The following is a 14,997-nucleotide window of genomic DNA, read 5'->3' on the forward strand; positions in this document are numbered from 1 at the left end:
CAAAGTTGTAATCCGCCTATTAAGAGGTATTGAGAGTTTCTTTTTCTTTGTTCTTCAATGAGGGTCTTCTCTTCGGCTCGTTAAGAATTGTTAAGACATTATGAGGGTCTCATCTTCGGCCCATTAAGAAAAGTGAAGACATTGTGAGGGTCTCTGATTCGGCCCGGTAAGAAAGGTAAATCACGTAAGAGGGTGTGTCCCCTCGCCAAGGCTTCGTGCAGGAAGGGTTTGTCCCCTTTGGAGGTTGGAGAAGGCGTTTGTACGGCTTGGAGGTTTGCCATTGAAGAACCTCATTTTTAGTGGAGAATCCCAAGGAGATAAACTTCGAAGAGTGGAGTAGGTCTTGTGATAGACCAAACCACTATAAAAATCTTGTGTTCCTTGTGGATGGCTCTTCTTCTCCTTCCCTTGCACGTGTGGTGATTGGTAAACTCTAACCCTAACTTGTATTTATATGCTTAATTGAACAATAGTAAATGTGCTTGATTAGTTTGTCTAAACCCTAGATTTCACTAACATGCCTATTTGAACAAGGGTTAGATAAATTAGTGCTTAATTAAGTGGATTAACTTTTAATCTTCCACCTAATCAATCCTAAAAATTTTAATTGGCCAATTCACCCCCCCTTGGGTTGTCACACTTGGATTTCATTTGGTATCAGAGCTTAGGCTCTTAAAGAGGTTTTTGATTCAAAAACCTACAAGAGAAAAGATCTGTGACAATCCAAATGGATTTTGAGAGAGGTCGATCCGTTCTAATTTCTCCATTTTTTTATGGAACGAATTATAGAGCTTGGAGAGTGCAAATGCAAGCCTATCTCAAATCCATATACTTTGGCATCCTAGATGTCATTGAAGAGGGAATTTCTTTTTCAAGCAAATGTACTGAAAATTATTTAAAACTATTTTCCTTGAACTCAAAGGCAATGATTTTATTGTGTTATGGTTTAACTCCAAACATTTTTTATAATATTTCAAATTGCATCAATGCAAAAGATATTTGGACTATATTATAAAACACTTTTGAGAAAAATGTTTGTCTCTTTTCAAATGATAAATTTCTAGACAAAAAGAGACTTCACAAAAATCTTTTGCAAAAGAAAGTTCTTTCAAACATTCAATTTCCAATTTTGAAATTCAAATTGAAAATTTGAAATTGGAAATAAATGAAAGTTTGAAAAGAAATGAAAAATTAAGTCAATTGAGCATATTTTTGATAAAAAAAAATGTTGACTTATTTCAAAGATGCAATGCCTTTGAGAAAGAAATTAAAAGCCTTGAAAACACAAACATTGAATTTGTTGAAAAATATAAATATGTTTGTGAAAATGAAGAACAAATAAATGAAGAAATCTCTATTAAGAATCAAAGACTACAAAAAGAAAAAGATAAGCATATTTGCTCAATTTCAAAGTCTTGTGATTCTATTTGTACCTCATATACCAATCATTACCCATGTACTTATTGTGGTAGATTTGGACATCACAAATCTAGGTGTAAGCTTAGATTTCTGAAATCTAACAAGTTTGTTTGGATAAGAAAAGATACACTCCCACAAACAAACTTGAATGGAACCAAAGGAACTTGGGTTCCAAAGTATCCCATCTAAACTAATTAGTGAATGTGTTAGTTTAGAGGTTGTGCTAAGTTGTTATATCATTCGCATTCATTATAGATACCTCAATTCATTGATTTATTCTTTGTATCTAGATTATATGAGCTTAATTGATATATCTTGTTATCCATGAATATAGATTCTCATATGTGTGATATTTTTAACTTGAATACATGTATATTCATTAGAGCTTAATGATCACATCTTTTTCTTACTATAGTCTAAAAGTAATTCAATGATATATTTGTTTTTAGACTATATTTTGTGCTTTATTGAATATTCTCTAGAAAAACCCATCTAAGTGCACACACATTAACTTATACCTCCTTGCACTTAGTATTTATGTGTTTTTGTATCTAGATTATATGAGCTTAATTGATATATCTTGTTATCCATGAATATAGATTCTCATATGTGTGATATTTTTAACTTGAATACATGTATATTCATTAGAGCTTAATGATCACATCTTTTTCTTACTATAGTCTAAAAGTAATTCAATGATATATTTGTTTTTAGACTATATTTTGTGCTTTATTGAATATTCTCTAGAAAAACCCATCTAAGTGCACACACATTAACTTATACCTCCTTGCACTTAGTATTCATACACATAACAAGCCACAATAGAGAACTTAATGTGAAAACCATAACTATGCTGAAATTATTATCAACCTCACCATTAGCCCATGAGTTCAACTTGATCTATCACATATTTGAACTCTATCTAGGACAAATTTGGCATTTGCTAGATCTTAGAATATTCAACTTGGTTTGAATATCATTTCTAGCAAGATTAAGAAGTTAAAAGCCATGTCTAAGGAAATCCACTCAAATCCTTTCTTATACATCTCTTGTGCCCTAGGTGAGTAGTCATGTCTATTACTTTGCACCTAGTTGTCCTTCAAACCCATTCTTGTATGCTTAATTATTATCATTAAATGCATAAGAAATCTTAATGGGTTTACAGTAGATGTGTTCCAAAGACTTAAAATGAATATCTTCTCATGGCTAAGATGAAACTATCTAGTCATGGTAGTTCATTTTGGAATGCATTTGTCCAATCTCTTGACATACTCTAAAGAGTCCTTGGATCTTTCCCTAAAGTTCATATAAGAATTTATTATATAGGGATGTTGGAAATAAGTCTAGATTCAATATATAAAACTCATTTGAGCAAAATTGAAAATCTTATAGGAATCTAGTTACATTTTTTGGCATTTACCCATGATGGTGGTTGACATGCAATACATTGTGATAAGAACACTTATCTCCCACACATTTTGGTTTTCTATGGACCTATGCACTTTGTGCTTAGTGCCTTATCTTTGTATAAGTGGTTTGTGGATGAAAACATAGATGTTTGGACCATGAACCTTATGTGTCATGTTCCTTGTGTCCAAACATGGTAGACTATCCATGGATGCTTTCAAATGTCATATCTTGCTCATGATTACCCATAGTGGTACGCTCTCACTTGCATGAGCCATGGATGTCTCTCTCGGACATAGTCCTTCAGAGTCTATTTTTCTCTTGTCAACCTAAAGTTAAAATCACTCAATTGATACTCTTAGTCCTCTTACCTAGTAAGTTGGAGAGAGTGCACTCATCTTTTTAATTAAAGCATCTAATTTCTTTGGCTTCTAGCCAACATCATAACCATGATTAGCCATATGTGCCTAGTTAGGGGAGCATGATATGCTAGGTTGTCATTTAATTTCATTTGGTATCATCTCTTTTGGTATCATGTGATACCCTTAGCAATCATGCATTTATAGCCCGAGGGTTGATTGTAAATCATTTATCTATAAATCCCTTGGTGACTATGTGGTTGGACAGCCCTTTGGATTCATAATTTGTAAGAGTCACTCACAAAGGAGGAGCTATACATGTGTATGTTAGTATTTTAATACTAAAAATAAGGGCATTTGCTTTTGAAAAAGTTTTTAAAATTTTCATCCAAAATTCAAATGTGCAAAGATTCTCTTCTCTTGTACTTTCCCACCAAAAACTTTTAAACTTTTGAAAGAAGCTCTCTTACCTCTCAAAATTTTAGTCCAAGAGGGGAAGGTGAGAAAAATTCTCTCATCCATATAAGAGGGAGTGTTGAGACAAAGGCTTGAGCCTTTCAAGGGCATTCAATTTGGTTGACTTGGGAATTTTACAAAGAGAACCAAGAACAAATTAAAAAACACACGAGCGCGCGCCGAGCCGAGCCGTGCTGTGTCGGGTCGGGGCGTGGGCGTGGGCGAGGGCGAGGGTGCGTGTGCGTGTGTGTGTGCGTTGGGTTGGGTTTGGGTTTGGGTTTTTCCTAAACGTAATTATATTTTTAAACATGAAGAGTTGTGTCTTTTAGTTTCTTTTCTAAACGGAATTATTATTTTCAAACCCAACAGTTATGTCCCCAAAATCTGACGGTTAGATACATCCTTAATAACATTTAAAAACGTACTTAACGTTTAAGGGATGTGTCCATACGTTTTAAAGGATGCATTTACTGTTTTAAAGATGTGTCTTTACTGTTTTTAAAAGGTGTCTTCAACAGACATGTTTTTGCTTATAAAAACAGAAGCACACCTACGTTTTTAAACACACACAACATTCACTACTTTAACATCTATTTTTCAGAAATTCTCTTTGCTCTTAAACAAATACGTTTTTCCTTTTTTATACTTCTGTCACTTTCTTCATTCTCTGTTCTATTTTTATTTGCTGGGCATTCGGAGTGTTCGCTGTCTGGTTCAGATTTATCTGATCGTGCAGTTCAGATAAATATCGACGGTGCGTCAAGCTATTGTATCCTGGGGGTGATTGCGTTCGAATCTGTTGCACCGGAGGCTTTTCCGCAGAGGCGCAAAATCACTTTAAAGAGAGCGACCTAGTCCGTGCCTCATCTCACCGCATCGAAAAGGTTTCATCTAATCATTTATTTTTCTGTTCTTTAGAGAAATAAGAAATCAAGTACGCCATAAATTTATATTTAGAGGAAAATTTCACAACAATTTTAAGGTGATTCTCGTTTCTGTTTTCCTCTTTCTAAAATATGGCATCCCATGATGAGTTTATGTCGGATTCTTCAAATCCGAAAAAGCATTTTCGATTCAGTGGTGCTAATTTTAAGAGATGGAAGAAGAAAATGTTTTTCTATTTATCCACTAAGAAAGTAGCCCATGTTTTAGATGACCCAAGGCCTTGGAGATCAAAACTTGAACCCGTTAGGTCTGTCATGAAAAAGAATTGGACAGATTCTGATTTCCTTTGCTAAAATTTCATTCTAAATTGCCTCTCCGATTTATATGATTTTTATAGTGACTGTAAGGATTCCATTACACTTTGGGAAGCCTTACAGAAGAAGTATGATACGGAAGAGGCTGGGTCTAAGAAATATGCGGTTAGTAAGTATTTTAAATATTATATGGTGGATGAGAAGACGGTGATTTCTCAAACTCACGAGTTGCAAAAACTTGTTCACGACATCCTTGTAGAACGAATGACTATAAGTGATCAATTTCAAGTTGCAGCCGTGATTGACAAATTACCTCCTTCTTGGAAAGAATTTAGAAATTCCCTTCTTCATAAAACTAAAGAACTATCGATGGAGGGTCTTCTTGTTCGTCTTCGGATCGAAGAAGAAAACCGTAACCAAGATAAGAAAGAAGGGAATACTGAAAATGTAACTAATGTGAATGCCATTTCTGTTGCTAATATTCAAAACCAGAAACCGCAAGTGAATCTGAAGCCCAAAAAGAAGTTGAAGAAAAAGCAACAGAACCAAAACCGGGGTACCTTTAAACATCTGAACTAAAACACAACTTCTGGAAAGAATGACTATTCCAAAGTTGTGTGTTATATTTGTAGTCTCAAAGGTCATATTGCACGGATGTGTCGATGTAAGAAGAATGCGCCCGCCCCCTCAAGCCAACGTGACAGAAGAGCCACTTGTGGCTATGATCACTGAAGTTAATATCGTTGGAGGATCTGAAGGGTGGTGGGTCGACACTGGTGCGTCCCGTCATGTGTGTTTTGACAGGAAGTGGTTCAAGACGTATGCTCCTGCAGATAATGAGAAGAAGGTGCTTTTAGGGGACTCGCATACTACAAAGGTACTCGGTGTTGGGGACGTTGAGTGATGCTGAAGGATGTTCTTCATACTCCAGACATGAGGAAGAACTTAGTTTCTGATTTTCTTCTTAACAAGGCTGATTTTAAACAAACCATAGAGTCTGACCAGTATGTTGTAACCAAGTTTGGATCCTTTGTTGGTAAAGGATATGCATGTGATGGAATGTTCAAACTAAATGCTGAAATAATGAATGAAAGTGATTCTTCTGTTTACATGCTCTCTTGTGTTAATTCATGGCATGCTAGGTTGTGTCATATAAACAGAAAATATGTACATAATATGAGTGTATTAGGTATGATTCCTAAAGTGGTCTTAGAAGACTTTCAAAAATGTGAATCATGTAGTAAGGCTAAAATTTCTAGAAAACCTTTCAAAAGTGTTGAAAGGAATTCAGAACTTTTAGACTTAGTCCATAGTGACATATGTGAATTAGATCGTATATTGACCCGTAGTGGTAAAAGATATTTTATAACCTTATAGATGATTTCTCTAAGTATACTATCATCTATCTAATTAGACAGAAGAGTGAAGCCTTAAAAATGTTTAAGGAATACCTATTAGAAGTTGAAAACCAATTCAATAGGAAGATTAAGAGACTAAGAAGTGATAGAAGAGGTGAATATGAATCATTAGAATTCACTGACTTTGTTAAATCATTAGGAGTTATACATGAAACAACTGCTCCTTTCTCCCCCGCCTAAAATGGGGTTGCAGAAAGGAAAAATAGAACGTTAGTGGAACTTACGAATGCTTTACTCCTAAGTTCAGGAGCCCCTTTAACTTATGGGGAGAAGCAATTCTAACTTCCTGCTATGCTCTTAATAGAATTCCTAATTATAAAATTAAAGTCTCACCTTTTGAATTATGGAAAAATAGGAAACACAATGTGAGTTATTTTAGAGTTTGGGGCTGTTTAGCCTATGTAAGGCTTCCTAATATTAAGAGACCCAAACTAGGAAGTAGAGCCATTGAGTGTGCTCTTATGGGGTACTCACTTACTAGTAAGACATATAGATTTTTAGACCTTAATAACAATGTAATAGTAGAGTCTGTGGATGCTGAATTCTTTGAAGATAAATTTCCTTTTAAATCTAGATATGGTGGGGGTACAGTGACTATTGGAGATAGTGGGGGTACCAAGCCTAGGTTAGAGGTAAACCCCGAAGTAGAAATTGAACCTAGGCGAAGTAAAAGAGCTAAAATAGCCAAGGATTTTGGCTCTGATTTCTATGTCTTTAGTTTAGAGGGAGATCCTTCTTCTTTAGAGGAAACTTTGTCCTCTTCAGATGCCGACTTTTGGAGAGAAGCCATCAATGACGAGATGAAGTCATTGATGTCAAATCAAACTTGGAAACTAGTAGATTTACCACCAGGATTTAAGACCATAGGATGTAAATAGGTTCTTAGAAGAAAATTGAGGCCAGATGGAACCATAGACAAATATAAAGTCAGGCTTGTTGCTAAAGGCTTTAGGCAAAAAGAAAATATAGACTTCTTTGATACATACTCTCCAGTTACTAGGATTACATCCATTAGAGTTTTGATTGCAGTGGCTGCAATCCATAATCTGGTAATTCATCCATTACTTTAAATGGTAGTCTAGAAGAGGAGATATATATGGACCAACCTAGTGGTTTCATATCTCCAAGTCAAGAAAATAAAGTATGTAAGTTGATGAAGTCACTGTATGGTCTTAAACAAGCACCAAAACAGTGGCATGAGAAATTTGATAATCTCATTATATCAAATGGTTTTAAAATCAATGAAAGTGATAAATGTATATATTATAAGTATGTTGATACTTATTATATTATTATTTGTTTATATGTGGATGATCTTTTAATTTTTGGTTCAAACTTAAGAGTGGTTAAAGAAACCAAAAAATTTTAATGCAAAACTTTGACATGAAAGATCTAGGAGAAGCTAATGTAATTTTAGGGATCAAAATTACAAGAACTAATAGTGGTATATCTTAGATCAGTCTCATTATATAGAAAAGATACTTAAAAAGTCTAAGTACTTTGATTGTAATCCTGTATGTACTCCTTTTGATCCTAGTATTAGACTATATTCTAATGAAGGTGAAAATGTTAATCAAAAAGAGTATGCTAGTATTATTGGTAGTTTAAGGTATGCTACAGACTGTACCAGACCTGATATAGCATATGCAGTAGGTATATTATGTAGATATACTAGTAATCCTAATATAGAACACTGGAATGCTATATCAAGAGTCATGAGATATCTTAAACGAACCATTAATAATGGGATTCACTAACAGAGATTTCCTACTGTCTAAGAGGGTTTCAGTGATGCCGATTGGAATACTTTGTCAGAAGATTCCAAGGCTACCACTGGTTATGTTTTCACTATTGGTAGTGGTGCAGTTTCTTGGAGATCCAAGAAACAGACTATCATTGCTCAGTCCACTATGGAATCTGAGCTGATTGCTCTAACCTCTGCAAGTGAAGAGGCTAGTTGGTTAAGAAACTTTTTATGTGATATACCCATTTGGGAAAGACCTGTTCCTGCTGTTTTGACGCATTGTGATAGCACAGCTGCTATTGGAAGAGTACATAATAAGTACTATAATAGAAAGTCACAACAGATACGTCGGAAGCACAGTAATGTGAGAGAGTTGATCTCTAATGGATCGGTCATCATTGACTTCGTGAGATCTGGTGATAATTTGGCAGATTCCTTAACTAAGGCCTTGTCAAGGGAGAAAATCTGCAATACATCGAGGGGGATGGGACTAAAGCCCATTTGTAAATAGTTATCTATGATGGATACCCAACCTAGGGACTGAAGATCCCAAGAACTAGGTTTCAATGGGAAAAACGAGTCATAGTGTAACTTGTGAACGATCATGCTGATTTCGAGTTTATCTCAATGTCCATCCCTATGGTATAATCCAAGCATGATATCCCGAAGCGTTTGTAAGGTTGAGTTATTATTCTCTTGATGAGATCTATAGCTCGTATGAGTGGGATGTCTAGGCTACAGGAGCATCCTTGATCGACTCACCTACAAGTTAGCGTGGAAGTGGGCCGCTTCCAAAAGAGAAGAGGGCTTATTCTCTTATGCTTACATGGAAACTAGGATGTAGCACATGACCGTAATGTGCGAGCATTTTTTGAACCAATTGAACACTTTAGTATCATGTGTGTGGTGTACGTCTTTCTGTACCAAAGGATTGTAGTTCAAGACATAGTCACTATCAATTCCTTACAGTTAGAATGCATTAACACTAAGTAAAGGTTCAAGACATAGTCACCTTATTATACGTGATACTTTGCTGATTGCCCAGTGTAAAGTTTTATGAGTATTTTTTCTATTAAGATAAGTGGGGGATTGTTAGTATTTTAATACTAAAAATAAGGACATTTGCTTTTCAAAAAGTTTTTGAAATTTCCATCCAAAATTCAAATGTGCAAAGATTCTCTTCTCTTGTACTTTCCCACCAAAAACTTTGAAACTTTTGAAAGAAGCTCTCTTACCTCTCAAACGTTTAGTCCAAGATGGGAAGGTGAGAAAAATTCTCCCATCCATATAAAAGGGAGTGTTGAGAGAAAGGCTTGAGTCTTTCAAGGGCATTCAATTTGGTTGCCTTGGGAATTTTACAAAGAGAACCAAGAACAAATTAAAAAACACACAAGCGCGCGCGCGCCGAGCCGAGCCGTGCCGTGTCGGGTCGGGGCATGGGCGAGGGCGAGAGTGCGTGTGCGTGTGCGTGTGCGTTGGGTTGGGTTTGGGTTTGGGTTTTTCCTAAACATAATTATCTTTTTAAACATGAAGAGTTGTGTCTTTTAGTTTCTTTTCTAAACGGAATTATTATTTTCAAACCCAACAGTTATGTCCCTAAAATCTGATGGTTAGATACATCCTTAATAACGTTTAAAAACGTACTTAACGTTTAAGGGATGTGTCCATACGTTTTAAAGGATGCATTTACTGTTTTAAATGTGTCTTTACTGTTTTTAAAAGGTGTCTTCAACAGACACGTTTTTGCATATAAAACAGAAGCACACCTACGTTTTTAAACACACACAACATTCACTAATTTAACATCTGTTTTTCAGAAATTCTCTTTGCTCTTAAACAAAGACGTTTTTCCTTTTTTATACTCCTGTCACCTTCTTCATTCTCTGTTCTATTTTTATTTGCTCGGCATTCGGAGTCTTCGCTGTCTGTTTTAGATTTATCTGATCGTGCAGTTCAGATAAATATCGACGGTGCGTCGGGCTGTTGTATCCTGGGGGTGATTGCGTTCGAATCTGTTGCACCGGAGGCTTTTCCGCAGAGGCGCAAAATCACCTTGAAGGGAGCGACTTAGTCCGTACCTCATCTCGCCGCCTCGAAAAGGTTTCATCTAATCATTTACTTTTCTGTTCTTTACAGAAATAAGAAATCAGGTACGCCATAAATTTATATTTAGAGGAAAATTTCACAACAGTGTATTGTCTGTCCATCCATCTTATGATATAATGTTTGATATGTATACTACATCACATATGATAAGTACACTCATGTGGAACCATATTGCTCCATATGTGTTGTATTTTTGGGTCTTGACTTATGCCTTCATGTTGAGATTATCTCTCATGTATGTCAAGATCCTTGGCCTGAGCCTTAATGTCATATTCTTGTAAGCTTTATACTTATCTTGGATAAACTTATATGGTTTCATCATTTCCAATGATAAGTATCTTATTCTAGAGTTTCAAAACTCTCTAGAATTTTCCTTCATAGGATAGGCTTAAATTGATCATATAATTGCCTATGAAGTTGTCTCTTATCATGTGTTTTTGAAAATAAAGATATCCTTCATCATGATAAGATCCTGTGGTTATACATTCACAGTCATATCTATAGCCACTCTCTGTATTGTGATGCATTACATTACAGGCTAACAAATACTCAGGGGAGAGCTGATGGCCTGAAGAACTTCCGTAGATTGATTTGCTCATCAGCAGACTTGTCTGTAGAAGAAAAGACCAATTCAGATAATTGGTCCTTCACAGCTTGTCTAAGGTACTTGTCTCCCCCCATCATGCCAGATATAATAAGATAGTAGATGTACACAATTTTCCTTTGTCCAACTCGACATTCTTTCCACAGTGAAGGATGAACAAAGACTAAGAAAATTGATAATGCATGACTATAGACTAGCATGTGCATTTCCTAATTCCTCTCAAGGATGGTCTTTTGATGAGGAAGAAGGATTTAAAACAAGTACCCAATCTCTAAATCCGGAAAAGATTTGTTAAAGATGCTCCCTTACATGGAAGAAAGCGTTAAGCATTGATCTAAGCTCTTCTAGACATTCATCAGTAATCTTGCATCACAATCATTTGAAGAAGAGTTCCGGATAGATTCTTTCGAGCGATTTCCAAATACCACTTTTATTATTTCAAGAGATATTAATTGAAATGTGGTATCTCAATCTTCCATCATTTGTTCATGTATATGGAGCATTATAGTTGTTATCTATATATACATGATCTTTGGTTGCCATGGATATGTACCTCATTGGTTTGATTCTTGTATTCATATGTTTATTAGACTATATTCTTTTCATTGTCATATCTCTAGTCTAATAATCATCCATTCATATTAAAACTGTAAATGTCTTTTGAATGGAGCAAGCCTGAATGGTTAAAGGTGACTAAACTTGAATCAAGGGCCTATGTGCTTGGAACTGTCACATCTAGATTAGATGCACATAGTCAAAGGGGGCTTTCACTTTCATATGTGTGAACCTCAAGGGACAAGGAATCTCTACAAGTTATATTATAGTTCAGAGCATATTCATGCTCTGGAAGAGACTTGTCTATACCTTGTCTAGGAGATCCCCTCATGAAGCAACTTGTGAACCCAAATAGTTATGTCATAGATCTTAGCATATCCTTGCTCAGGTAGAGACTTATCTACTTCAAAAGTTGCAAATGTAGCCCAAGTGTTCAAATCACTCACCTTTTCAACCATTTTGCTTTGTCATACCCTATTACATAGGTTTCACCTTGGGCCAATGACAAATAGATAGGGGGAGAGCAAAATAGTTTCTTATTCATATTTATATAGACCATTGTGATGTACTCACATGGTTTATTACCCCCATACTTGTGCTAAACTTGCAAAATCTTAGATCAAAATAAAAACAAAAAAGGCTTATCATGCATTTTACTTTGTTTTATCTTTTTATAAGCATCATAAGAGCTTAAATGTAATATCATATACTTGGCACATAGCTTAGATAAGCTATCATACACCTTGACACCCCACTTGCACTCTCACAGTTATATTCCTTCCTTTTTGCTATGGCTAAAAGGGGGAGAATTTTGAGAATTGATTAAGTAGTCCATTGTATATACATCATATGCTTTACATTCATTTATTATACTTGTGCATATAGTGAGGGGGAGCATGGCTTCATTGTTTATAGTATTTAATGCTTATTCATCTATTTGTTTGATATCTCCTACACCTCCCTAATCAATTTATTTGCCATCATAAAAAAGGGAGAGAATGTAAGCCCAAGGGTTACCATCGGTTAATCATTCACCTTACCTTCTTGTTTTGATGCTAGCAAACCAAATTTATTAGCATTTATGGACTAATGTGTTGCTTTGAGGTGTTGTGTTATATACAGGATTTTCATGTCATAATCGCCATTACACAGCTCTTCTCAACACATGGCTTGTGGATCAAGAAACAAAGGAACCAAGAGCTTACACCTACAGTGAAGGCATCCTCATTTGAAGATGTTCAAGTCAAGAAGCTCAACATGAAGATCCCACAAGTTCCTAGCAAGTGTCAAGAAGGAGCTTGGAGTGGAACATGGCATGGTGACACCTCATGTACCTCACAAGATGCTTTGAAGATTGGAGGGAGTCATAAGAGCCAAGACAAGTGCAAGATGTTCACTCAAGCCGAAGAAGTCCAAGAAAGTGCAAAGGAGCCGATACATTTGAAGAAGACTCAACGATATCATTTTTAGAATGTATTTAGAGTCCTCTTGATTTTATGTTAAATGCACTTTCAAAAGGTTTTCAAATGGTTTTCATACATAACTTTTTATATCTTTGGAAACCATACACACACTCAAAAATTTGTTTGAAAACCTAGGACTTAAGCACAAAGACCATGGCCCAAAAGCCCTTGATTTTTAAAGTTAAAATGGGATTTTATACAGGGCCGGTCGACCGGGGTGTCCCGGGCGACCGCAACAAGCTTGCTGGAATTGCAGCACTTATAGGAAAATAGCGGGCCGGTCGACCGGGGTTAGCCGGGCGACCGCAGAATTGCTTCTGTCAAAATAGAAACAATCCGTCATGGTTTGGGCGAGCGACCGCCATGGGTCGGTCGACCGGGATAGTGTTTTTGCGCCGAAATTATATTCAAACAGATTGCCCTCGCTGGGCGACCGCCATAGGGCCGATCGACCGCGCCGGTTTGAAATTTGAATTTATAAAAGAGAGCCCGATAAGGGCGGGAACCGCCGTGCCTCAGTCGACCGCCGCGGCCTGGAAAAAGAGCCGTTGGGGCTTGCGCAAGTTGACTTTTTCAACCCAATTTTTTACGGTTTTACCCCCAAATGGTCATATTTCCTTGTGGGCTATATACACTATCCAAACCTTTCTAACCAAGCTTTTGAACATTTTGAAAAGGTCAAATCCCATCTTTTTTAGCTTTAACCTTCAAATCAAAAGATAAAACCTCTTTGAGCTTGTATTTCCACATTCTATCAAGAGGCACTCCATAGGGCTTTCATTTGCTTATTTTCTTGGAGTGATTGTGAGCTTACAAAGTTGTAATCCGCCTATTAAGAGGCATTGAGAGTTTTTTTTTTCTTTGTTCTTGATTGAGGGTCTTCTCTTCGGCCCGTTAAGAATTGTGAAGACATTGTGAGGGTCTCTGATTCGGCCCGGTAAGAAAGGTGAATCATGTAAGAGAGTGTGTCCCCTCGCCAAAGCTTCGTGCAGAAAGGGTTTGTCCCCTTTGGAGGGTGGAGAAGGCGTTTGTACGGCTTGGAGGTTTGCCATTGAAGAACCTCATTTTTAGTGGAGAATCCCAAGGAGAAGAGTGGAGTAGGTCTTGTGATAGACCGAACCACTATAAAAATCTTGTGTTCCTTGTTGATGTCTCTTCTTCTCCTTCCCTTGCACGTGTGGTGATTGGTAAACTCTAACCCTAACTTGTATTTATATGCTTAATTGAACAAGAATTAGTAAATGTGCTTGATTAGTTTGTCTAAACCCGAGATTTCACTAACATGCCTATTTGAACAAGGGTTAGACTAATTAGTACTTAATTAAGTAGATTAACTTTTAATCTTCCACCTAATCTAGCCTAAAAATTTTAATTGGCCAATTCACCCCCCCTCTTGGATTGTCACACTTGGATTTCAAGTCCCCTCAATCGATCTGGTCAGTCCCAACATTAAAAAAAAAGACCAAAAAAATACAAATGGACCTCAAGGGGAAGGTGGTCAAACAACTCCAAAGCATCTCTCTACCCCACTTCAAACCGACTAATCTGCATATTCGTATAGTTGTTTGAGATCTCGCTATCTTTTTTTTTTTTTTTTTGAATTGTATCTCACTATTTTAGATCAGCGAATGATGTCTCTAGCCTCATTGATCTCCTCAATTCTCATTTATTATTTTCTTTATGCAGCTCCTTCTAGTTATCTAATAGGTGCATCGGTACATTTCAGATCGGTTATTTCAGTAAATATTATTTATGGATTAAAATCACATCTTATATTTGCTGCTATTCTAGACAGATTACAATAACATAAAACAGGTTCTCATTTTCAAGTTATCTAAAATTTCAGACTATGTAAATCATCCAATTTGTTTAAATTCAAAAACCTTTTCATATCTAACTACCACAGTCCAAGATCTGCTAACAACTTTCAATTTCATTGTTTCTGTAATCGAAACGAGAAGAAGAAGAATAATAATAGAAAGACTATGGAAACAATCCATTTCTTCAGCTTATGTAAAACAGGTTCCCAATTTCAATTTATCTAATAATTAAGCCTATGAAAAGCGCCCAATTTGTTTAAGCTCAAGACCATTTTATATCTGTTTGCAATGTTCAGTTTCTTTGTTTCTATAATCCAAACAAGAAAGAAAAATCAGAAAAAGACCTGACTGCATTGGCCCGAACTCCGCGTAGCTCCGGCGGAAGCTTCCGGCCATTGACAGCATCTAAAACGGCCGAGAGGCGATCAGAGGGCTTCATCTTGGGTT

General features: G+C 36.3%; 1 protein-coding gene across 1 annotated transcript; it reads left to right on the top strand.

Moving 5' to 3' along the window:
• The first annotated feature begins 4,657 nt into the window (after positions 1-4,657).
• Positions 4,658-5,744, top strand: LOC143855418 (uncharacterized). The gene is made up of 3 exons (XM_077365535.1): positions 4,658-4,833; positions 4,924-5,396; positions 5,473-5,744. Exons 1-3 carry the CDS (start codon positions 4,658-4,660, stop codon positions 5,742-5,744), a joined length of 921 nt encoding a protein of 306 aa, XP_077221650.1.
• The last annotated feature ends 9,253 nt before the right edge of the window (positions 5,745-14,997 follow it).

The sequence above is a fragment of the Tasmannia lanceolata genome, unplaced genomic scaffold (assembly GCF_043159265.1).
Source record: "Tasmannia lanceolata isolate RefF3 unplaced genomic scaffold, GAP_Taslan_0.1 ptg000021l, whole genome shotgun sequence".
Lineage (NCBI taxonomy): Eukaryota > Viridiplantae > Streptophyta > Magnoliopsida > Canellales > Winteraceae > Tasmannia > Tasmannia lanceolata.